General features: G+C 37.1%; 2 protein-coding genes, 2 long non-coding RNA genes and 1 pseudogene across 6 annotated transcripts; 3 read left to right on the top strand and 2 right to left on the bottom strand.

The window, feature by feature from the left end:
* The first annotated feature begins 724 nt into the window (after nucleotides 1-724).
* Nucleotides 725-7,228, top strand: LOC145225197 (receptor-interacting serine/threonine-protein kinase 2-like). Of its 2 annotated transcripts, none has more exons than XM_080091891.1 (4): nucleotides 725-1,191; nucleotides 5,074-5,154; nucleotides 5,266-5,372; nucleotides 5,537-7,228. In XM_080091891.1, exons 2-4 carry the CDS (start codon nucleotides 5,107-5,109, stop codon nucleotides 6,345-6,347), a joined length of 966 nt encoding a protein of 321 aa, XP_079948017.1. In that variant the 5' UTR covers nucleotides 725-1,191; nucleotides 5,074-5,106; the 3' UTR covers nucleotides 6,348-7,228. The 2 variants fall into 2 exon arrangements, with proteins under 2 accessions (XP_079948017.1, XP_079948009.1); XM_080091883.1 differs by having other exon boundaries at nucleotides 725-815; nucleotides 1,052-5,154.
* Nucleotides 7,229-7,697: 469 nt separating this feature from the next.
* Nucleotides 7,698-10,414, bottom strand: LOC145205084 (arrestin domain-containing protein 3-like). The gene is made up of 10 exons (XM_080077760.1): nucleotides 10,369-10,414; nucleotides 10,110-10,250; nucleotides 9,830-9,964; nucleotides 9,434-9,517; nucleotides 8,988-9,118; nucleotides 8,703-8,845; nucleotides 8,414-8,567; nucleotides 8,280-8,345; nucleotides 7,968-8,052; nucleotides 7,698-7,801 (listed from the first exon to the last, which is right to left on the bottom strand). Exons 1-10 carry the CDS (start codon nucleotides 10,412-10,414, stop codon nucleotides 7,698-7,700), a joined length of 1,089 nt encoding a protein of 362 aa, XP_079933886.1.
* Nucleotides 10,415-14,236: 3,822 nt separating this feature from the next.
* On the top strand, nucleotides 14,237-15,752 carry LOC145209306 (uncharacterized). Of its 2 annotated transcripts, none has more exons than XR_013855061.1 (3): nucleotides 14,237-14,432; nucleotides 14,573-14,711; nucleotides 14,936-15,752. It is a non-coding gene; the product is annotated as an uncharacterized LOC145209306 (long non-coding RNA). The 2 variants fall into 2 exon arrangements; XR_013855062.1 differs by having other exon boundaries at nucleotides 14,237-14,362.
* Nucleotides 15,753-17,156: 1,404 nt separating this feature from the next.
* On the bottom strand, nucleotides 17,157-18,666 carry LOC145209407 (uncharacterized). The gene is made up of 2 exons (XR_013855093.1): nucleotides 18,193-18,666; nucleotides 17,157-17,968 (listed from the first exon to the last, which is right to left on the bottom strand). It is a non-coding gene; the product is annotated as an uncharacterized LOC145209407 (long non-coding RNA).
* Nucleotides 18,667-21,275: 2,609 nt separating this feature from the next.
* Nucleotides 21,276-24,287, top strand: LOC145238829 (sodium- and chloride-dependent taurine transporter-like; annotated as a pseudogene).

Genomic DNA, 24,287 nt, shown 5'->3' on the forward strand with positions numbered 1-24,287 from the left:
TATATTCGCTTGATCATTGAACTAGTAATTGTAGTTCAATAGAGGTTATATTTCTTTTATGTTGTGAGGTGTTTGTTACGGACAAATTCACAATAATTAATATGTTTTCTGTGGTTCCTTTCCCAAGTGCAACCATGCGTTACGTCCATTCCCAAGTGCATTGTTTTTTGTTAGTTTTGGGCCAATCCTAACTTCTAAATGTGTCATGTGACTAAAATGTGCTTGGACTTAGCCACACCTTGTTCTAAAAGTGCAGTTTCTATGTATTAGTGCAGTAATCTGTTAGAATCGACTTAGTTTAAATGTTTGTGTGTTAACCAAATGTCAGCAAGTTTACAACTATGTTAATGTCTAGCCATATGAACTGTTTCTAGTAACTTTTTGATTGTAATTATTGTTTGAATGTTTAGACGATAAAACCAACACCATAATGTCAAACACCTAGGTACTGTGAACTTCAGAAATCTCAACTGCTCAACTGTCTTAATTGTCTCAGTTTCCTCTATTCTGTATAGTCATGACATCTACTGTGGCACAATTGAACTGTTTTGGATCTCGAATACGAACTGTATTTGTTGTCATTCGTGCACTGTTCTTGCACCTTCATCGCCATAATATATCACTGAAAACCACAGTTTGTACAGTCTAGAGGGCAGTTGTGAATTACTGACTCATTGTACCTGATGATGGTACCAACGAAGACATTAGCCTAGGTTTTGCCTAAAGTGAGCTTAGGCCACTGTTGTGACGTAACAATTGCAGTTTGTTTGTGTGATAAAGCTTTGTGTAACGTGAAATCTTATGCGGCTTTTATGGTAAGTAATATTATATTATAGAGAAATGTAGTTAAACTTGAAAGTACGTTCTTACAAACTGTGTAACTTTTTCAACTTCTATATTGATATGGTAATAGTTTGAACCTTTGCGGCCCACCAGAAAGAACGTCGCGGCCCACCGGTTGGGAAGCGCTGGTCTATTGGACAAACTTTTACTTTAATGTTCGTTTACGGTGTTAAAAATTGTGGGTTAAATTTCGTTAATTTTTGTTTAGAATACTCAAACACAGCAATGATGCAAATCGTAGTAGGTGATTTGAGAATCGATGCCTTGCCACTTACATACCTGCTAAGATTAATGTGCAATATAAGCTACTTTTCCAGTCATCGGTTAAGCGGTATAATAGCCCAACTGGTAAGCGGAATAGTTTGTTTATTGTTGAATGCATTGGCTGTTGATGTGGGACCTGTCATTCATGTGTTGATATGTTGTTGTGTTTAGTTTTTTTTCAGTGATGTGATAGTTTGAATTACCAGGTTTTCCTGGGATTATTTTTGTATTCGCTGTAAAAATGTTTGTGTAGTAAATTTGTTTTGATTTCTCTATGACATTTTTAAGCGTTTTTGCAAAAAATTTGTAGGTTTTTGTAATGTTACTGTTGCTTGTAAGGAGTTTTTTGTGCATTTTGTTTTTGGTAGTCATCAAAATGAGATCAGCCGTTGTAATCCATGGTTTATGGCTTTATGCACTGCGAAAAATCACGGGATGAAGTAAACGTGCAAGCAGTTAGGCGTTAAACGAAACCAGTGCTGGATTAACCTATAAGCAATATAAGCACGTGCTTAGGGCATCAAGTAAAGGAGGGGCACCACAGAAATGGTTTCTAGGTAAATTATTAAATCTGACAAAAAAACTACAACTATGTTCAAAATGTAATGAAAATAAATAAGTTCTGTTTATAAAGCGAAAAAATAAAATAAAATAACTGACAAAAGGGATTGATTGCGTGCTATGACATAACAACGTTGCGTTGCTCTGTTTGTTAAAACCTAAAACAGTCAAGACTCATAGGTGCCCAACCCGTCGATCGCGATCGACTGGTCGATCTCAGACTGATATCAAGTCGATCGCGAGGGATTCAGAAAATTATTTAAAATCATTGTTTTGTAATGCGTTTTTAGGGAATGTTGCCCTACATAGATGACTTTATTGTGACAGTTATTCATTAGGATATGTTCACACCACAAATACTCAGTCGACGCTTTACGTCGCAAAAGTCACAAAAGTAATAGTTACGTCACAAAAATAATAGTTACAGTAGTAATGGTTACTTTGTGCTGGTACTTTTTGTATTATCAAGATTAGCATCGAATGAATTATAAAAAATTAAGTTCAATGCAGTGTAAAAAGTCACACCCAAACCACGATAAAAAACATAAAACAGGGCTCGGAAAATGCTAGTTTTCCTTTGGTAATACACACATAGTCTTGCATTATCTTGTTAGTTTGTATTGGAATGGTAGATCCCGAGAGTTGGACTACACTACCTCAAACGTCGATCTTGAGTCAAAAAAGATTGGGCACCCCTGGTCAAGACAGTAAGGCAGTGGTTCCCAAACTTTTTTCTTTTAAGGCGCATTTTAGAAAAAACAAAAATTATTTGGCGCACTTCGAACATTTGAATAATTTTTTTAGCTGACAAAGGCACTAACTATGAGGTCATAAAGCCGCTATACAGGTCACTCTCATAGTTAAATAGCCTAGTTGAACATCTCAGAGACGTGAAGCATGTTGGCCTAGTGGTCTAAGCACCTGGTACTACTACTCTACTTGATTGATTTTAATTTCAATATTTTTTGCGGCACATCTAATGACATCTGGCGGCACACCAGTGTGCCGCGGCGCATAGTTTGGGAACCACTGCAGTAAGGCAATGCTTAGTTAATAGCATGCTGTTTCGAAACATATTCGTGTATGTGGCAAACGTAAATCAAACACGACGCTAATAGGCTGGCCCCACGAGAGGGGGGTGCAGCCGGTGCGCCGCACCGGGGCCCATGAGAGTCTAGGGGGCCCATAATTATTAAGTTGAAGATTACAGGGTGATGAAATGTGTACTTTTAAAATTATTTAGAAACTGAAAAAAGTTGATGCTGATCGCCGAATATGGAGTTTGATTTGTTTGTAGTGCAACTCTATGCAACAAGTTTTATTATTGTTACGTTGGTGCATGCACGAATTTTAGCAAGATCTCTTTTTGATATTTCTACTTGATTGTGCCACAGTTGTGTCCGTTGTTTGGTAAGAATTATGCACATTTGCGCTGACTACATAGTGCTGGTGAGTTTTCTGGACGTAGCATTTGTTACACGTATTTGATTTGGTCACAGCTTTGGTAGTAAGCGAGGTACTTTATTGGACCATATTTGTTAACGTACATAAACGATAAAGCGACAGTTATGTTTGTGTGTGTGAAGACGTTTACTTTGCTCTCTGCCTTCGACCCTTCGTATTAACATTTTTAATTGGTCTGTACGTACCTGTGAAAATTACCGTCAAAGCAGTTATTATTTTAAACAAATTAGCAGTAATGGGGTATCATGTCCGACTTAAGTCACATTTTTCGAAAGCTTGACTTGACTTGAGTCTTCTCAGCTGTGAAAAGTCTTGGCTTGACTCGGTATACCAACAAAAACAGGAAATCTTTTACCAGATAACCTGTTCAGTTGGCTTTAACCAAACAATAGCAGAACTTTACTGTGCGATTTGTAGGTATTTTTGTTGGTATACCGAGTATATATATATTATATTTTTGTGGTCATTTCATCCGGCCCTCGACCATATTTTTTGGTTTGCGAAATCGTATTGGTAACTTTGTAACATTCAAAAATTAAACTACTCCCTACGAAAGTTTTCCTGTCGCGATGTGTGGAATTGATATTACCTTGTTTCATAAGATTACAACGCCTATGATTGATTCAAAGCCAGTTTGTTACATCACAGACAAGACTACAAGTGCTGATTGTGCGCAAACAACTGCCTTCCTAGGTTACTTGTGACGTAATATACAAGCATTGCTCGGAAGATGAGACTAACTATATCAGGGGACGGCAACCACTGGCACGCGTGTCAAGGTTGGCACACTAGGAGGTATTTTATGGCACGCCAACCGATTTGCCTGTTTATATTGAAGTAACAATTTAACCTGTCACACTGCTTGTTTATAGTTTTTATCATGCCATGGTCTTAAAATTCAGCCTTTGGCACGCGTCGCCTAAAAGGTTGCCGACCCTTGAACTATACAGTTTAACAGTCGCATTACCAGGTTTTGGGATTTTAGAAATATCATGTCTTGGCGCTGAAAAAAGTTTGTGGTGACCCCTGGTTTAAGCGAACACAGTACATGTCAAGACCAATATTTGCTTTTGAGCGTTTACTTTGTTGTACGAACGCTATAGTGCATGCAGTAAAAAGAATTTTAGGTTTTTAAAACTGTAAAGGTTTGACGTTATTGTCCAAGCTGTTTAATGAGTGCGACTAGCTTACTTTTGTTTGTTCTTTTGTCGAATAAACGTATTAAACGCTTGATCATCAGCACACAAATAGTGTTCAAAGGGGGGCCCAGAAATTGACTTGCACCAGCATATTTTTTCTCTCTCCAGGGTCCTGCTAATAGTCCTACTAGTATGTTTTACAATTGGGCAACAGTGCTGAGACTGGGGAAGGCAGCAGCAAAATTAGGCGTTTTTAATTGAGTTTTGGAATATTTCTGACATTCTGAAACAAATCTGCAAGTTTAATATCAGCTAAGCTTATAGTCTATTACCCTTGCTGTATATTATGTTAAAATCGAAATCTCGATGAATAATTTTGTTTTTACGTTTATATTTCGAATAAAAAATGGTGTAAGGGGCACCAAATTGTTTTAGTGCTTAGGGCCTCTAATGGTGTTAATCCGGCCCTGAACGAAACAGTATGTTGACCCATAGTGTTTAACTTTATGAGGGCGAACAAACATTTGTAATGTTTGCTAGAAGCCGATACCCTACTTTCACCTGCGTTGCTGCGTAGCATTTGTTGAAAGGGTTTTATTATTTTACATTTGCCACTAGATAAGCTTTGTTAACTGGGTACAACAACTTTTTGTCCTAGACAGGATAGTCAAGTTGGATTCTTGTGTTTTTCTAGTATAGTTTGGTGTTAAGTCGTAAAATTACCGGTTTCAATATGGATTTAAATTTGAATATTTGAATTATGCTAAACACAAGGTAAGTCTAGTTTTATGACTTTTTTTAGGCTTGGTAGGCAGGTAGAGTTAAACAGGACGAAATGGGTGGAAATCAATTGTCGAAAGAATTCGACACAGCGAGTGTGCAGGTAAATAACAAAGTGGTCTTGATTGATGGAATGATTATATTGACGTTTTAATTAGTTTAGCACAACCTTCAAACACATTAGGTTTATTTTGTAATTTTTTTTATCCTGAAGATTACACATCTCAAATCGGGAGCTTTCGGAGAAGTGAAACTGGCCAAAATATCCGATAAAAAGTTGGTGGTGTTAAAATCAGCACGACGGCTCAGCGAAGAGGAATGGTATGATTTTACAATAAAGTGCGTTACTTCTAACCCTTAATAACGTGTTTTATTGTGTATTACTTCAAAAACAAATTAACTATCGGACGATAATGCAATAAAAGACTTGACCAAAGTGTTAAAATTGCCAGAGACGGTATTTGCAGTGGTATTGAATTGTTTAGGTTAAACCACGAGGCACGCGTTCAAACGGCTGGAAAACATGAAAACGTCGTGAATGTATTTGGGTGTGAAACCATTTCCGGGAACACAAATATAGTGATGGAATATCTACCAAATGGAAATCTTCAAAATCGTTTGCTAAATAATAAGCAGAAAATATCCTTCCGTCGCCGACTGAAAATGTGTTACGACATCTCCTTGGGCTTACGTCATTTACACAACCTTCCATCCGGTGGTTACATTATACATAATGACATCAAGCCAGATAATATTTTGCTTACAAGTGATTTGAGATGCAAAATATCAGACTTCGGGTGCAGCAGAGTGTACGATGCGGACGGTAGGTTTGTAGATGGCTGTCCCGTGGACTTGTTTTGTATTCCGTATGCAGCTCCAGAAAAATTGATCGAAAAGCTTTTGGAAGTCTTTTGTGAAGGGTCGGAAAATGTGTACGACCAGTATTACACATATTCTCAAGAAGAATCGCCCGAACCTACAAGACAGAGGCCACAAACATCTTCCGATATTTACAGTTTAAGTATTCTCATCTACTGTTTGATATACCGCGTGCTACCATGGCAATATAAGGATGACCCAAACAGTATTGCGTCTAAGGTAGTTTTAGGAGAACGTCCCGCAGACAAAAACAATCTGGCTTGTGATAGAGAAGATTTGCCTCACGCAAGGTTCCTCTGGAATGTAATGGTGAGAAGTTGGGACCAAAATCCTGATCTGCGACCCAATGCCATTTACATTTGCGATGTTCTTTATTTGTGGCTCACCAGTCATGGCCTTGAAGATTTTGTAAACTAATGTAAACAAGTTTAAAATACATTTAATAAACGTTATTGATAAATTTTACTTGATTTTGAAATTCGTGTTTTGGTGTGTAAAACTAAAACGTGTTTAGTATATTTTGGCAGTTGATTATATTATTTGGATCTTATAACGGTGTATACCACAATAAAATTGATTCAGCCTTATATCAGCATGAATAAACAATTGCCCAAACCTATAAAAGATGCATCTAAAAATTTGATCAATTCGCTATGTGCATTAAAACTTACAATTTACTTAACGTACTACATCTGGCTAACACTGTAACATCGTTACGTTTCTTCCTTTGCTTGCTGTCGACAGCTGTAACTTGTAATTACACTAACTCTAAAATGGTTTGAGTTATCTTGTCTATTACTATTACTGATTTCCGAAAACGCCTTTTTGCTTCAGTCACGTGACGAATAAACGTATTGGGTCAAGGTCACTCAACACCCGCCGAAAAGAACATCAACGGGATGTTGCCAACAGCGACGCGAAGAAGTCGGCCCTTTCCAATCATGCGGTATCACAAGGCCACCGTATTGATTTCAATGCGGCGTCTGTTGTGGCCTAGGAGCCTGACTACAGGAAAAGACTATTTCTTGAGTCATGGAATATTCACCAACGGGGCAACACAATGAACATCAAAACAGACGTGATGCTTCCAACGTGCTACAGGCACCTGCTAAAAGATAAGAGACCCAATCATTTGTTATCGAGCGGTGTTTTCGTTGCGTTGTGACGTGCTTGCGTTCCATTCTTTTTGCCTTTGTTTATCGTGCACTGTACTAGTCGCATTCAGTGATATTTGCCCTGGTGAAGACGACCTGTATAGGACGTCGAAACGTCGGAATAAAATTACATTTGCCAGAAGAGCTCTTTAAACTTGATACTATGCCTGGCAGCAATAGCTCATATAAACGTATTCGGTCGTTCTAGCAGTTGTTGGACGTTCGTGTTGCAGCTAAAAAAGAGAAACAAGCGAACGGATCCTAAACACGTAAAATACATGAAAATAATGCCTTCTTGATATTTTTACAGCAAAACCCCGAGAAACCAATATTAGCGTAACATGAAACCCAAGGTTTCGCGAAGTTTTGGGTGAAAAGCTCAGGTCTAAAGTCAGATTTTTGTTGTTGCAGTGTTAGTAGTTTTGAAACATTCTAGTGTTTTAACACTCATGTTTGGGTTGTGCAATTGATGCTTGAAATTTACGCTCGTTTTAATATTTTGTATATTTTATTATTTGAGGGGAATCATGTTTTGCGAATTGAAATTGTTTTAGGGATTCAAACCTTAATGCCGATTAATGCAATTATAATGTTATTTCAAGTGCGACAAGAATTAGTGAGCCCAATCAAAATAATTAGGAGGTGTAGGTGTGGAGGTGAGTTGCGATTGTTGCTGGTAATTGCTGTCCGTTCTTGGAGAATAACCCATATAATTATCTGAAAAAATGTGAAGCTTGTCAGAATAAATTTGTACTTTAATGACTGTACAAAAATTTACATTAGGGCAAACGTCATGCCTACATACATTTCCCAGGTTTGAGATTACAATAGTTTCTTTATTTAGGATATTTTAACAGCGATAGCATTTTTGACTAACTCTCACCGTCCATTATTAGAGGAACTGTGCCAATCACGATTGGAGCAGAACTGCGCAAAGTCGTATGACAAGTTGGGGTATGGACTCGGAGCTTAAGTAAAACATAAATCGATGAACACTGCACTTGCTATTTTAATTGATGAATTACTTGTTATATAAGTACATCATTGCGTGCAAACGAATAAAGCAACAAATTGGCATGTTAACAATTTAACCCCTGATTGAAGCTAAAATCGATCTACAACAAGTAAAAGTATGAACTGTAAAAGCCTTTCCAATATAAACAGGGTTTGATGACATTTACCAGTAAAACTTTACCTCGAGAAGGTATTCAAGTGTCATAATATTACAGAAATTTAATCCACTTGGTGGTAACGACGGAACCTGAAAAAAAAAATCAGACTGACTGTTGTCTGAGTTTAAAAAGTTGATTTCAAATCTTCACAACAAACCTGTAAATTTTCGCTGACTTGAACGTTTAAATTTCGACCGCACATTGGGCCCTGCAGCTTGGCAACACTGTTGGTTACAGTTCTCGATTTATTGGTAGCAATTTGCTTAACACTCTGGATGATACTACAACTGCTACCTTTCATACTCGAGTTGCTGTAAAGAAACATTATTTTTTAGATCAACAAATCGTAAACAAATCTGCGAATTTAGATCAACAAATCTAAAAAATTAGATCAACAAATCTAAAAATTTAGATTAACAATTCGTCGATAAAAAATGCAGATTAACCTCATGTTTGCAATGGTTCCATGAATTTTGATATATTCACCGGGTACGTATCCAGTTTTATCAAGAGTCAATTTTGCCTCGATGGGTCGACTTGCACAGCAGCAGCAACACAGTGTCATCGAAGCACTCCCTGACGCTACTTCCTAAATCATTCCCATATTACCAGTTGACACTAATTAAAATTGACAGGGACTAAATTAAATCATAAACGAAATTCTAAAAATTGATAATTAAATGTCTATTTCGTGCCCTCATATACTGTATTGTTAGTAACTTATCACATACCTTAGCGCCGTGAACAGTATTAAGATCCAGGTAACCCAGCACAATAATCAGGATTTCATTTTTGAGATCTGCAAACATTCCATTCCTTGAGATTTTAGCTTTGATGACATACCTTACGTGGCCACCAGACACTAAGTACAACACAAAATGTTTTTATAAAGAGAAATAAATGCGAAAAGAAAAATCTAAAATAATCCCAATTACTATATGTCTGTGTTTTTATTTGTTTATTCAAATGACAGATCATGTGCTGCAAACTATTTTAAAGTTAACGTCATAGCAATTGAATACATAAAAGTGACATCTGATATCGTATATGCTTTGAAGATCATGAGGTTTCAAAATTTTAGAACACGAACATTTACTCGGTTAAAAAAACGAGTCTATGCTTAAAAAGGACATTTATTAGAGTTTTCTACACTTTATCCACTTTTCCTTTCTCGTACCTTCAAATGAAGCTGGAATGTTTTGCGGCAAAGTAAATTGAAATCGATGAACAGATCTTCCAGAAGGCAATTTGTAATTTCCGTCTGAAACAAGCAATACAAACCAAGTTGGCAAAAATATACCACAGGTTGACGAAAGGTACAGGTAGAGTATGTTCAATGGGGAACGACAGCGAAGCATATTGCCTTCAATTTTGACTGTTATTTAGTCCTACCGATTAATATAAATCACCCAGACAATACCAATTTTAATTACTACATTTTTGAAGCTCGTTAAAAGAGATTTACAAACCTAAGGGTCACTTTCTACGCTTCCAATGGTACCAAAACTTTTCGTGGGCTCCAAACGTACTTGCTCTCACAAAAAACTGATGTTATTGACCCAAAAATAATAACCTGATGTCACCAGGACAATTCCTTGCCTGGTGTAGTCTTCATGAGCACTGTAGTGTTCGGTGTGCTGATGTTCACCAGAACCGTGTGTTTCGCTCCAACGCACTTCCCCAAGCCCGTTGAGTTTTACTTCAATTTCTATGAGTAAACTTTTCTTGTATATTTGTAAAAAATATGTACGTATATTTTTATGTCATGGCGTTTCACGAGTTTTGTTAAAAGGCTAACTTTCAGTTTGCATTACTGGCCAAAGTAAGTAAGATGCGTTACGTTTAGTCTTTACGTTTAAAATCCAAAGGCTTTTTAGGCTCAATTATAAGGTTTCCCGAAACAGTACTTCCAGGGTAAAAGTAAGGATTTCCGTTATCCAACTCTATCGTTAAGTTCCCTTTGCTGCTTGTGTTCGCCGCATGTCCAGGGTGCACTGTACAAACAAAAAACATTTCAACTTTAAATTTATATTTGTTGCACCTTCATATCTTTCCTTGGCTGTCCGTTCCAAACTTATTCATCCCAGCTTTTGATGCACGGACTGACCAAACCCTTTAACAAAAAAGCAGATATTTCTGTCGAAAATGCATGAAACATATTGATCAAAGAAGAGACAATTGTGTTTGTTATGTAACAATTGTCTCCTTAACAGGCATAGTTCCTCCACTAAGTCTGGTTTATTTTTTTTGACCTAAAAAATGAAAAAATTTGACCTACAAATTGAAAATTTTGACCGATGAAGAATTCAAGTAGTTAAATTACGCATTATTGTACAAAAAGTTAAAATATGGCTGTACAACCTTTTCGCTGTGAAGGCCGCATCGCAGATCTTTATTTCACCAACGGCCGCCAATTGCCAGCTTGCTTGTGTTTTAGAATTACTGATGTAAAGAAATACTTGCATATTATATATATATATGCCTGCTTGCTTGTATATATATATATACCATCTACATACCAATAGCGCCTAAAAAGCCTAGATTAACTTCTAACTTGATGCACAGATTGAAATGAACAGTCTGGCGATCAGTCTTAGCTGTTTATGATGTCATAATCTCTATCTGCTCTTTAGCATATTTTGCATAGGCGCCGAATAGGCGGTGGCGGGCAGGGTTGCCAGATGGCCTAAAAAACGGACAAAAAACGATAAATTTGCCTAATTTCACATGCTGTGTCTGACGCCTAAAAATCATTAGGACATTTAGTTTTTTGTCCTAATATGTCCGAATTTTGCTGAATGAATAACTTTTTGTCTCCTTCCTATTTTTTGAAGGTTGCAAACCTTTTTTACGACAAAACGTGGTTTAAAAGTGCAACTTGTTTTGGTTAGTACCTTGTTTATGACATTAAACACAGAATTGTCAGCCAGTGAATGTTTGGCCATTGTTGTGTACAATGCAATTGTATTGTAATAAATGGTTATCTAAGGCAGGGCATTTCAACCGGGGTTCCGCGGAACCCTAGAGTTCCGTACAACTCTCTCAGGGGTTCCGTGAACTTTAAGGGTTCCGCAGGGGTTCCCCGAGCTTTCTTGCACGAATTCAAAAACGATTCATAATATCATTGTGGCGAACAGCAACGCTCACCGGTACAATATAGTTAACCTTTTGTTTAGTTTAACAAATCTAGTTAACCCATTGATCAATTGTGAGGTAATAAGCCAAGCTTTGCTACTCATGGCCGAAGTGTGAGACAAATACAAAAACGACCAATCCAAGTAACATGGCAAATCGTTTCAGTGAATCGTTTTATTGAAGTCAACTTATATTATGTGCTTGGGGACAGTTGGGGTATTTTGGGGGTGCCAAATATTTTGTGACTTTTAACAATTTGTTGAGTAATAAATCCAAGATCATCTGCTGTGTCTATTTCCTGAGTAACACTGGGTGTTAGGGATTTGCCAAAACTGCAAATGTTCTGTTTGGTCGAGCACCGAGCATCTCACGTTAATGCTCGGTGCGTTATGACGTCACAAAAATATCCATTCTACGTTAGTTTCAGCTCTACAAGGTCTTTTACGTCACCAGCAGTATATTAAGCTATACATGCCCATAAAGTGCGCGTTTTCCACCATCTAATACATTTGAAAAATCATTCGTTTTTGTTTATAGACACCCTTTCTAACACTAGCTACGTTTGTTAGCAGGGCATGAATATACAAATTTAATGCTCGGGTCAGTTTGTGCAACTGCTCGGCCGAGCACGAAGAATCAAAAACAGCGATGCTCGTAACCGAGTCTCGGGTTCTGGCTCAGCTCGGCCCATCCCTAAGCGTAAAAAGTGTTTTCTTTAATGACTGGTGATGTTTACTTTATAATTTACTAAAAGTCTTATAATTTCTTGTTGTATCGCTATGCTCAGAGATCTAATAAAAATCCAAGTGTCTTTTTAATAATTATTTCCTAAAAAATTAAAAATATTTCCTTTTTTGCCAATTTAATAACTAACATGTGTATATTCCGCCCCCTTTGGCCACGCCACTGGTTAAAAATGCAGACGTTTTCTATTTATATTGAGCCTATTGTATTACATGCTTATTAGGATTTTTCTTTGTGGGGTTCCGCAAAATTTGACAAACTACTTCAAGGGTTCCGTGCCACTAAAAAGGTTGAAGAGCACTGATCTAAGGTGATATGAAGCAACAAGTTGACGAAACATTTTTTAAACGTTGCGAAACAATGATAAACGCTACAGCAACGTGTTGCAATTACCAACTAAATACTATTTCAAACATATCGTTTTTTTCGAACTTGGAAAGTTTGTTGGGCTTTAAGTTTGGGTCTCAGTTCTTGTGGTTGCACGCATAAGTGATCCGCCACTTTGCATTTGTGTAAAACTCGGCGCTTATGAGTTTAGGTAACGTAAACGCACAAAAAATGGCAGTTGGCACCTCGATATTGATACCTTGTTAGCAATTATACGCTCTCGTATTTTTTTTGTCCTAAAATGTCCGATTTTCAGACAAATACTGTCCGAATCCAGCCGACAGTACCTGGCAACCCTGGTGGCGGGGTGGCGCCGGCACCTTGGGTTTTTGAAGCACGGTGTCGGCCACCGTGAATGTTTTGGTTAGTTTGTAGCGGTACGTACGAAATATAGTCAAATCTGAAGAAAATTGGGAACAATTTTGCTTTTAAACAAATGTGCTGGCAATACAGCCACAAAACGTGGCTTAAAACTGCAACCTGGTTTGGTAATGTTTTGTTTATGACGTCAAACACACAACAGTCTGTCAGTAAATGTTGGGCCATTGTTGTGCACATTGCAAATGTGATGTCATAAATGGGTAAACTCGACAAAACATTTTTAAAACATCGCCGAGTCAATGTTAAACGTTACAGCAACGTGTTGCAATTGCGAATTAAACGATATTTCAAACATCTTATTTTCTGATTTTGACGAACGTTGCATTCTATGAAAAGTTTAGTTGGCTTTGAATTTGGGTTCTTGTGGTTTCACGCATTAGTGACGTCACACAAAGTGACGTCATATTTTATGTCCGCCACCTTGCATTTTTGTAAAACTCAGCGCCTATGATATTTTGCACACAATAGGCATAAAAAAGTCTGACGCATATAGATACTATAGGCTAGAAATACTCTTTTAAGTTCCACAAAATGTGTTAAGATCAGTTTAAAAATCAAAATATTTCGCAAAATAGTTTTGATTTGCGTCACGGCCGCCAGTACATATATTTTAATAAACATGTTGACGGACGCACAAACTCGTCTTTGCGGTCGCAGGTTGTGCACCCCTGTTGTAGGCTAATGTAACAAGAGCAGGGGTTCTTAACCAGGGGTGCACGCACCCCCAAGGCGTGCGAGAACTGTTCCTAGGGGGCGCGGGGATGCTGAATCATTAAGGTTGGTTAGGTCTATTCTATATAAATACAAAAACCCAGGGGGGTGCGAAAACTTTTTAGTGATTTGAAAGGGGTGCAGCAAGGAAAAAAGGTTAAGAACCACTGAACTAGAGCGAAAGAATGTGCGAAAGTCTAACAGAAGGGCAAAAATCTGAACACAAACCTAGCCTATTCCGAGGGAAATAAACTAATTAAAAATCACTGCCAAAAAAATGCAGCTAAGACACAACGAAAATTATTCAATACATTTTTCTAAACCAGGGGTGGGCAATTAATTTTTAAAAGGGGCCACATTAGAAACCTGACTTATGTCCGAGGGCCAAACCAACGATAACTTGGTTAAACTTTATTCTACATTTGAGCATTGTAATGCAAATATTTATAGTTTGCATAAAAAATAATTGACATGAATAATAGCAATATTACGCTGAAATGTTAAAACCCAAAGTTTTTATTCAATTAGGTTGATCAAATTCGAATTCGCGTTTAAGCTTTCCAGTTTGTAAAAATCAGATTTATGTGTTTTTCCCATCCCCGCTGTATTATTTTGACACACCCGATCCGTCTGGAAGTCCCCGATTAAGATCGGCTGTGTTACGCAGAATAATGCGTTTCTTATCGGGCGGGATTAGAATCTTTAGAACCTGTGTTATAACACAGCCCGATTGCGGACGGTTTTATCGGTAATGGCAGTGGAGCATTAAATTTGTTTTTTATTGGCAAATATTATTTTTGCTGTGATAATAATCGCAGGTAAATTGGGTTTTATATCAAAATGGCAGTTAATTGTAAAACAGCAAGACAAAAACAAATGCATTCTAAGCTGTGAAATGAATATGTTAAACACTAAAATGAGCCAAGAATCAATATTGAAGTATCTGATTGACATCAAGGTTCTGGCAATGAAGCAATGCAAAGGGACCTTTCAGTGAGAAGAGTTTCCAGTTCTTACCTTTATATGAAGCAAAGTGAGGACCAGCACACTGTCATATGAGGGACTTGTAGATTGGATTTGAATTGAAATGATTCACAGTAAGTGGCTGCCTTGTTACTGCCTTTCTAAACTCAACTCTTTCTGTATTTCTGGCTGATGTTATTTTGAATTTTTAGCACAGTTAAAACCCCCAATATTGAATATTAACTCTGTTTTATGACACTTAGACTGCTTATTGGTAGCTAAACTCAAGCCTCTTTTGTTTAACCCATAATTGTCAAGTCAAATGAGCATACGCTTTATCTTTATTTTTTTATTGCAGTTTACCATCCGGAAAAAATGCTTAAGCTTGAAAAAATCAACAGAAGCATTCCATATCAAAAAAATTGAAGAAAATCTTTCATTGCGGAAGAATTTTGTCGACAAAAACAGCTCTCTCTTAAAGTGTCAGCAAAATCATTGATGTATACAACCTGTTACTTGCCTCACAGGAGAAAATTGTATGTCGAGATATGCACCACATACTTTAGTTTTACATGAATCAAATCGGAATATGTGTTATTTCTTTTCCACTGTTCTACCTGCCTGCAAGTTTATTTATTAGTTCTTATACCCAAATTAAGAATTTGTATTCAAACATTTGTAGGCGTTGATATTATTTTACCTCCATGGTGATTATGGTCTCATGTAAATTCTGAGAATGTTTTGCACTCTGATGTAGAATCAGTCAGTAAAAGTGATTCATCAGACATAAATTGAGAACCTCTAGTTTTGACCAGTAGTCTGCATGATAGCATGTTGTAACAATTGTGTGGTTCAACCTCATTTTCACATGATATCCGGTTTAATTTTCTTGATAATTCATCAAATCATTACATTTTCAGCTGTACAATATTGTTTCACCTTTTTGTTTTATTTTAGTCTGTTTACTTAAATATCCTTGTTTAGTATGTACTATGCACTTGTAAATGCACTTTTTTAACTGACCAATCAACCAATTGCTGTGAATGTAATTATTTATTCTCTTCCCATTTATTTCTGCTTTCATACAACAATGGGACTCAACTTGAAAATGTTGAAGTGTGGAAATTGGGTTCATAAGGTGCTTTTTCCATCAATAAAGTGTTGTCCTCACTGTGCATTTGGTGTTTCATCGTTTTCATTAGTTCAGGCTTTAACGTGTTTGAGACCACTAACGACTTGAGGTATATGGAAACGGTTTTTACACGCCAACTCTAAACAACATTCAGCAAACGCTTGCAAAATATCGTTAAAATCTGATCATAACGTCGAAAATGAGAGGCGCACATCATAAGCGAATACATGGCATAACCGCTTTAAAAATGATTTTTGCGCTGTCGAATTATGTAGCTTATAAAAGCTCCAGATGACAAACGGTTTAAGGTAAACGCAAACGGTTTTTACAGGTCAACTCTAAAATACATCCAGTAAAGCCATACAAAATATCGTTTAAATCCGATCATAACCTCGTAAATGAGAGGCGTGCATCATAAGCGAATGCAGGGCGTGACCGCTTTAAATAAGATTTTTGCGCAGTCAACTAATGGTATACAAGCTCCAGATTTTAAACGGTTAAAGATAAACACAAACGGTTTTCACAGGTCAACTCTAAAATACATCCAGTAAAGGCATACAAAATATCGTTTAAATCTGATCATAACCTCGTAAATGAAAGGCGTGCATCATAAGCGAATGCAGGGCATGACCGCTTCAAAAATGATTTTTGGGCAGTCGACCAATGTAGCCTATAAAAGCTCCAGATTTTAAACGGTTTAAGATAAACACAAACGGTTTTCACAGGTCAACTCCAAAATACAGCTAGTAAACGCATACAAAACATCGTTTAAATGTGACAATAACTTTAAACGATTTAAAATCTGGAGCCTGTACATGCTGTATGGGTAGACCGCGCAAAAATCATTTTACAGCGGTCATGCCTTGCGTTCGCTTATGATGCACGCCTCTCATTTACGAGGTTATGATCGGATTTAAACGACATTTTGTATGCCTTTACTGGATGTATTTTAGAGTTGACCTGTGGAAACCGTTTGTGTTTATCTTAAACCGTTTAAAATCTGGAGCTTTAATAGGCTACATAATTCGACAGCGCAAAAATCATTTTTAAAGCGGTCATGCCCTGCATTCGCTTATGATGCACGCCTCTCATTTACGAGGTTATGATCAGATTTAAACGATATTTTGTATGGCTTTACTGGATGTATTTTAGAGTTGACCTGTAAAAACCGTTTGCGTTTACCTTAAACCGTTTGTCATCTGGAGCTTTTATAAGCCACATAATTCGACAGCGCAAAAATCATTTTTAAAGCGGTTATGCCATGTATTCGCTTATGATGTACGCCTCTCATTTTCGACGTTATGATCAGATTTTAACGATATTTTGCAAGCGTTTACTGAATGTTGTTTAGAGTTGGCGTGTAAAAACCGTTTCCATATACCTCAAGCCGTTAGTGGTCTCAAACACGTTAAAGCCTGTACTAATGAAAATGATGAAACACCAAATGCACAGTGAGGACAACACTTTATTGATGGAAAAAGCACCTTATGAACCCAATTTCCACACTTCAACATTTTCAAGTTGAGCCCCATAGTTATATGAAAGCAGAAATAAATGGGAAGAGAATAAATAATTACATTCACAGCAATTGGTTGATTGGTCAGTTAAAACCTGCATTTACAAGTAGTACATACTAAACAAGGATCTTCAAGTAAACAGACTAAAATAAAACAAAAAGGTGAAACAATATTGTACAGCTGGAAATGTAATGATTTGATGAATTATCAAGAAAATTAAACCGGATATCATGTGAAAATGAGGTTGAACCACACAATTGTTACAACATGCTATCATGCAGACTACTGGTCAAAACTAGAGGTTCTCAATTTATGTCTGATGAATCACTTTTACTGACTGATTCTACATCAGAGTGCAAAACATTCTCAGAATTTACATGAGACCATAATCACCATGGAGGTAAAATAATATCAACGCCCACAAATGTTTGAATACAAATTCTTAATTTGGGTATAAGAACTAATAAATAAACTTGCAGGCAGGGAGAACAGTGGAAAAGAAATAACACATATTCCGATTTGATTCATGTAAAACTAAAGTATGTTGTGCATATCTCGACATACAATTTTCTCCTGTGAGGCAAGTAACAGGTTGTATACATCAATAATTTTGCTGACACTTTAAGAGAGAGCTGTTTTTGTTGACAAAATTCTTCCGCAATGAAAGACTTTCTTCAATTTTTTTGATATGGAATGTTCCTGTTGATTTTTTCAAGCTTTAAGCATTTTTCCAGATGGTGAACTGCAATAAAAAAATAAAGATAAATTGTATGCTCATTTGACTTGACAATTATGGGTTAAACAAAAGAGGCTTGAGTTTAGTCACCAATAAGCAGTCTAAGTGTTATAAAACACAGTTAACATTCAATATTGGGGGTTTTAACTGTGCTAAAAATTCAAAATAACATCAGCCAGAAATACAGAAAGAGTTGAGTTTAGAAAGGCAGTAACAAGGCAGCCACTTACTGTGAATCATTTCAATTCAAATCCAATCTACAAGTCCCTCATATGACAGTGTGCTGGTCCTCACTTTGCTTCATATAAAGGTAAGAACTGGAAACTCTTCTCACTGAAAGGTCCCTTTGCATTGCTTCATTGCCAGAACCTTGATGCCAATCAGGTACTTCAATATTGATTCTTGGCTCATTTTAGTGTTTAACATATTCATTTCACAGCTTAGAATGCATTTGTTTTTGTCTTGCTGTTTTACAATTAACTGCCATTTTGATATAAAACCCAATTTACCTGCGATTATTATCACAGCAAAAATAATATTTGCCAATAAAAAACAAATTTAATGCTCCACTGCCATTACCGATAAAACCGTCCGCAATCGGGCTGTGTTATAACACAGGTTCTAAAGATTCTAATCCCGCCCGATAAGAAACGCATTATTCTGCGTAACACAGCCGATCTTAATCGGGCACTTCCAGACGGATCGGGTGCACGACACAAAAGAGCACTATAGCCTTTATCGCGTAACAATGGGTTGAACAACTTGTGTTTTATGACGATTTTGACCAGCATCACGCGTAGCTGTTCGTCTTGCCGTATTTCATGCATAGCATAAATAGACTTATATTGGATTGATGTTTTAATTTACTTAAACCTCACACGGGCCAGACAGGGACAGCCAACGGGCCGGATGTGGCCCGCGGGCCGTAAAATGCCCAGGTCTGGTCTAAACGAAAGATACATGAAGTATCTATTCTAAACTAAAGCAAAACCGAAGCAAGAGCTGCACCTAACCTGCAGCTGCCGTAAAATGACTTGGGACCTACCAAAATTTTGCCCGTTTTGAGGTGTGTTGAACATCACGCCATATCAACCTAATTATTTCACTCACTTGATGGTTTATGATTCACAATTAGTAGGCAATGGGCCAATTACAACAGTATAAAGTAGGCTACGAGGTTTGAAATGAAAAGTTCACTGACAGTGCAACCTCTACAACACCACGACAATGCAGTTTGTAAACAATTTTTACTTTATAAACGATTTTGAAAATTTTTGACCTATTCTAAAAATTTTGACTAATTTTTGACAAGTCAAAAAATAATCGCCTTAGTTATTACTGATCAAATTTTTAACAATCACTAAACCAAAAATGCTTCATATGGGAATTTTTCTTTTTACTATTTTTATGATAGATTAAACCTCGGTTAAACAGGATTCGGTTAATTCGCACCTTCGTCTAATTCGGACAAAACTCGAAGAACGAATGACTTGCAATGTGGTGAGACTTAAACTAATCGACATTGGTTAATTCGGATCCTCGCCTAAATCTGGACAAATTTTGGTTACAACGGGTCCGGATCAAGCGAGGTTTCGTGTACTTGATATATACTTTCAACACTTGATAAACTTACAATGCATTTATGCCACTCGCGATTTATTGTTAAATCTTCTGTGAATGAGCGTTCAACCGTTATCTGTTCGGCAGTCGACAACGCGTCATCGCATATTCGTGCACGTAAAAAAAGTGTCGTCGTTTTTTTTCTTGTAAATGAGCCAGCCCACGCAAAGTTGTAAGCGGGACGAAAGTTTAGGCCAAAACCCGAATCCGACTCGAAAACCTCGACCCGCCATACAAGTTGAGCTAACCAAGAACATTTAGTGGTATTGATGGAGTTTTAGCGATTTGTAAAAAACTAAAACGGAAAGTCAGGTACAAAGGGGTGTATGAGTACAAAGGGGTGCGTCACCCCAAAATGTTTGTATGAAAGTTGCAGTTGTTTAAAACTTTTGAACGTAAAGAAGGTGCAGCGAAATAATTTGTTTTGGCCAGCACGTAAAGCAAATTTAGTCAATACGTAAACTTTTTTGCGCATTGCATGGGTTGCAGTATTAATACAAGGTTTCAAGTTGGAAGAACCAAGGGTATTTTTTGTCCGAATTATGTATTTAACTTATTGAACCACTGTGTATTATTTCGGTCAATATTTTAGCTGGTTTCGAACAAGTTAAAAAAAGCAAATTTGTTAAGTTTTTATACGGAACATAGCGTACACTTGGAGTTGCAACGCAGTCGACTAAGATTTGTACCGTGTAACCGCGTTTCGCATGAAAAGGAACCTGAGTTGACAAGAACCGAAGCATCTGTGTCGACGATTGGTTTCTAGTTGACGCGTGCCAGTTACTTGTTGTTTCCGTGTGTTAATGACCTCGCGTGCTAACGTTTTTCTAAATAATAGTGGTATCAATAATAAAGAGAAAGCATAGTGTTTTGTTCATGAAAGGCTGAATTTTGAGACAATTGCATGATAAAAACTATAAACTAACAGTGTAACAGGTTAAATTGTTACTACAATATAAACAGGTAAATCGGTTGGCGTGCCATGAAAAAACACCTGGCGTGCCAACCTTGGCGCCCGTGCCAGGGGTTGCCGACCCCTGCACTAGGCATTTCGTTGATGAGCTTGCGGGTAATAAGTGTTTTAGAATTTGAAAGCAACTCTTTTGAAACTAGCAAATTCAAATCAATACGATACATAACTTATTATTACAAACATTTCAAATCACCAATACTAACTTTCAGTTCAGTTAGTATACAGGTTGGATATAAAACTTACCCGTACACTCTAGTCTAGACATTGTCATAATTAGAAAAGAACGTTTAGGATGAGCAGTGGCTTATCCTAAAACGTTCCACCATGTAATTATCCGTAATGCAATGGGATTTCACACACAAGATTTGAACATTTGTAGATTTGAACATTTGTAATCCCCCTTCTATACATGTGAACTTTATGGGTTTGCGTCGTTTTCAAAAGTATTTAAGTGCGCAGTTGATACATTTTTAACGCTGAGTTGTAAGCCCGAGAATTAACATTCTGGCCGATTTTCGGTACAGTTTTACTGTTTTTACATTGGAGCTAAAATCCGTTTGTACAAAGAAAAACATTACGTGTATCAAAGCAAAAAAACAACGAAAATCAGAACGACCATAATAGCAAAAATAGCCATTGTGAGTACTTTTTCACTGTTGTTTTTCTCTCTTGTAAGCATTTTAGAAAAAGAACTAAACAGAAATTTGAGAAAAAATTGAAATGGGAAACGTTGATATTAATGATGGCAACAAGAGACCTAAATGGAAAAAATCATTTGATTTTTTGTTTACTGTTGTCGGAATGTCAGTGGGACTCGGAAACATTTGGAGATTTCCTTATCTTTGCTTTAAGAACGGAGGAGGTTTGCTTTTTTGTTGCAATAAAATCAGACATAGATTAAATCAGCGAGTCGAACCGCTTGTCATACCGGTTCAGGTTCGGTTCGGGTTCGCTTCGTTTTGTTTTTAAAGGTTCGGGTTCGGTTCCGGTTTTTAAAAATGGATATTTTCGGGTTCAGGTTTTGGTCCGGTTTGGGCAAATTATCCGGTCCGAACCGGTTTGCGGTTTTTAAACCGGTTTAAATTTCCATTCGTTTCAATAATTCGAACCATCATCTACCTGGCCTTATCAAACTCCTAAAGAATTTTTACCGTGCACTGTTAATTTTTGACACACCCTATAAGTGTTATCTCGGGTATTCTTCAGTGCGCTGTTTCAAAAAAAAATCACAAAATATAAAACAGACTGCATTTTTTACTGGTTCGGTTCCGGTTCGGGTCCAACACCAAACAAAATATGGGGTTCAACTCCGGTTCTGGTTTTTAGGAAATCGTAATTAGCAGTTCGAGTTCGGTTCGGGTTTAATGAAATTAACCGCTCAAACCGGTTTGCGGGTTCGGGTTCAGTTCCGGTTCGACTCCCTGGATTAAATGCCCTTTTCACATGTTACAGGCGCTTTTTTGATTCCATACTTTATATTTGCTGTCAGTCTTGGAATACCGATCGTTCTTCTAGAAATTTCTATAGGTCAACGAGTTCGTCGTGGCATTACCCAAAGCTGGGCGATGGTCCCAGTTTTCAAAGGTATTTATTTACAGTATTACCATATTTACCAAACAATCGGTGAAAATGATTTCTCATGTTGTACGTTATTGCCGTAAAGATTTAAGCTTGTATTTTCAAACAGGAATTGCATATGCACAGTCCGTGGTAGTTTTTCATTCAATTGTAAGCTATCCCATCATTCTTGCGTGGACAGTCAAATATCTGGTCAATAGTTTTTCTTCCACATTGCCTTGGTCAACATGTAACAACACATGGAACACAGCTGATTGCGTCTCGACTGCAAATGTTGCAAACGATTTTGCTTCGAATAGATCTCTAATAAAAAATGTGACCTCCACGAATCGCGTGATTCTGGCAAACCTTACCCATAATGCATCAAAAGCTACCGTGTCCTCTGCAACAGAATATTGGCTGTAAGTATTTGTCGTCTTAAAAAGAAAGAATGGTCTTTGTTTTGGATTTTACTCGTTATTCGCTGAATATGTTTTAGAAAGGAAGTTTTGAATGTTTCTTCTGGTGTGGAAAATCCAGGAAGATTTCGTCTCGATTTAGTTTTGTATCTTGCAATTCTCTGGATTGGAATTTTTCTTTGCACATTCAAAGGTGTAAAATGGACTGCCAAGGTATGAACGTAAGACACAACAATAATCAACTGAATGTATATTTGAAAAGCTTAGCGCATGTTTTATGGACTACTTTGGGTAACATAAGGAAAAAAAAATATATATAGCACAAGTTTTGTGATTGATCACACCAAATGCGTTTTAACATCGATTTGATTCTTAATTGCAGATTGTATACGTCACTGCAACGATGCCATTTTTACTAATCGCTATTATCTTAATCCGAGGAGTGACCCTAGACGGAGCATCAGATGATATCAGATATTACTTGATTCCTAAAATGCACCGCCTTGCAGATCCTCAGGTAAATAGCATGCAACAAAAATGTAAGTTTTATATACACAAGAATAGAGCTACTGGTTCGTGTCAGCACGCAAACATTTATCTACTTTATAGGTTTGGGTTAGTGCCGGCACACAAGTTCTTTACTCATATGCCACAGGGTGTGGAGCTTTGGCAACACTTGGAAGTTATAATGATTATCACCAAGACTTTCTAAGGTAAAGTGAGGACAGCATCTGTATTTTGTCTCCAAAAATACCTATAATTTACTTAACAGAGGCACTATTTGGGTGGCAGCTATGAACTCAATCGCAAGTTTTGCAAGCGGATTTGCAGTTTTTTCTACCCTTGGCGCCATGGCACTTTTACAGGTCGGAAATATTTACCACGGCAAAAGACTTTCACGATTTTTTTTGCGATTTTCTTTTCAGAATACGACTGTTGACAAAGTAGCGAATTCAGGACCGGGGCTGGCTTCTATCGCTTATCCTGATGCTCTCTCTCTTCTTCCCTTTCTTCTTCTTCTTCCCTATTATGGTGCGCCCTGTTTTTCATCACCATACTTTTTCTTGGATTTGATTCACAGGTTATGTGAAAACAAAATTGTTTTTATTTTTGCCGTTTGTATTCACACTTTGTTATTGTTGTTGTTGACTTTCAGATTGTTTGTCAAGAAAGCTTATGAGTTTCGTTTTCGACAACTTTCCTAAACTTCGTAAGCAGCGTACACTTTGTCATGTGATCTTCTGTTCACTTTTCGGGGTGATTGGATTGTCAATGGTTACAGAGGTAATGTAATGTTAATATCATGAGAATGCAGAGGCTTAAAAAATCTCAATAATATTTTATTTGTAGAATTAACTTTAAACGTAATGTAAAATAACAGGTATTTTTTAAAGATTATAAGATATGATGGATGTAGTAAAAATAACTGTCACGATTGTTATCATTCAAACCTAGTTACAGATGTTTGTTGCAGGGTGGAGTATACGTTTTCGAAATGTACAACAACTATGCCTTTACTGGTTGGTGTATGTTTTTTATTGACGGGTGTGAGTGCGTCGCTATAGCTTGGGTATACGGCTTCGACCGATACTGGGAAGATATTATGTATATGATTGGAAACCGCAACGGAAAATTGTGGTTTAAAATATTGTGGAAATATGTAACTCCTGCGCTGTGTGGTGTAAGTAGAGTGGTGGCTTGGCCAGTGTTGAAGTAGACTAATTTGATCAGTTTATCTTGGTTTAGATTGTCTTTA

Source organism: Phallusia mammillata, chromosome 1 (genome assembly GCF_965637545.1).
Source record: "Phallusia mammillata chromosome 1, kaPhaMamm4.hap1.1, whole genome shotgun sequence".
In the NCBI taxonomy this organism is placed as follows: domain Eukaryota; kingdom Metazoa; phylum Chordata; class Ascidiacea; order Phlebobranchia; family Ascidiidae; genus Phallusia; species Phallusia mammillata.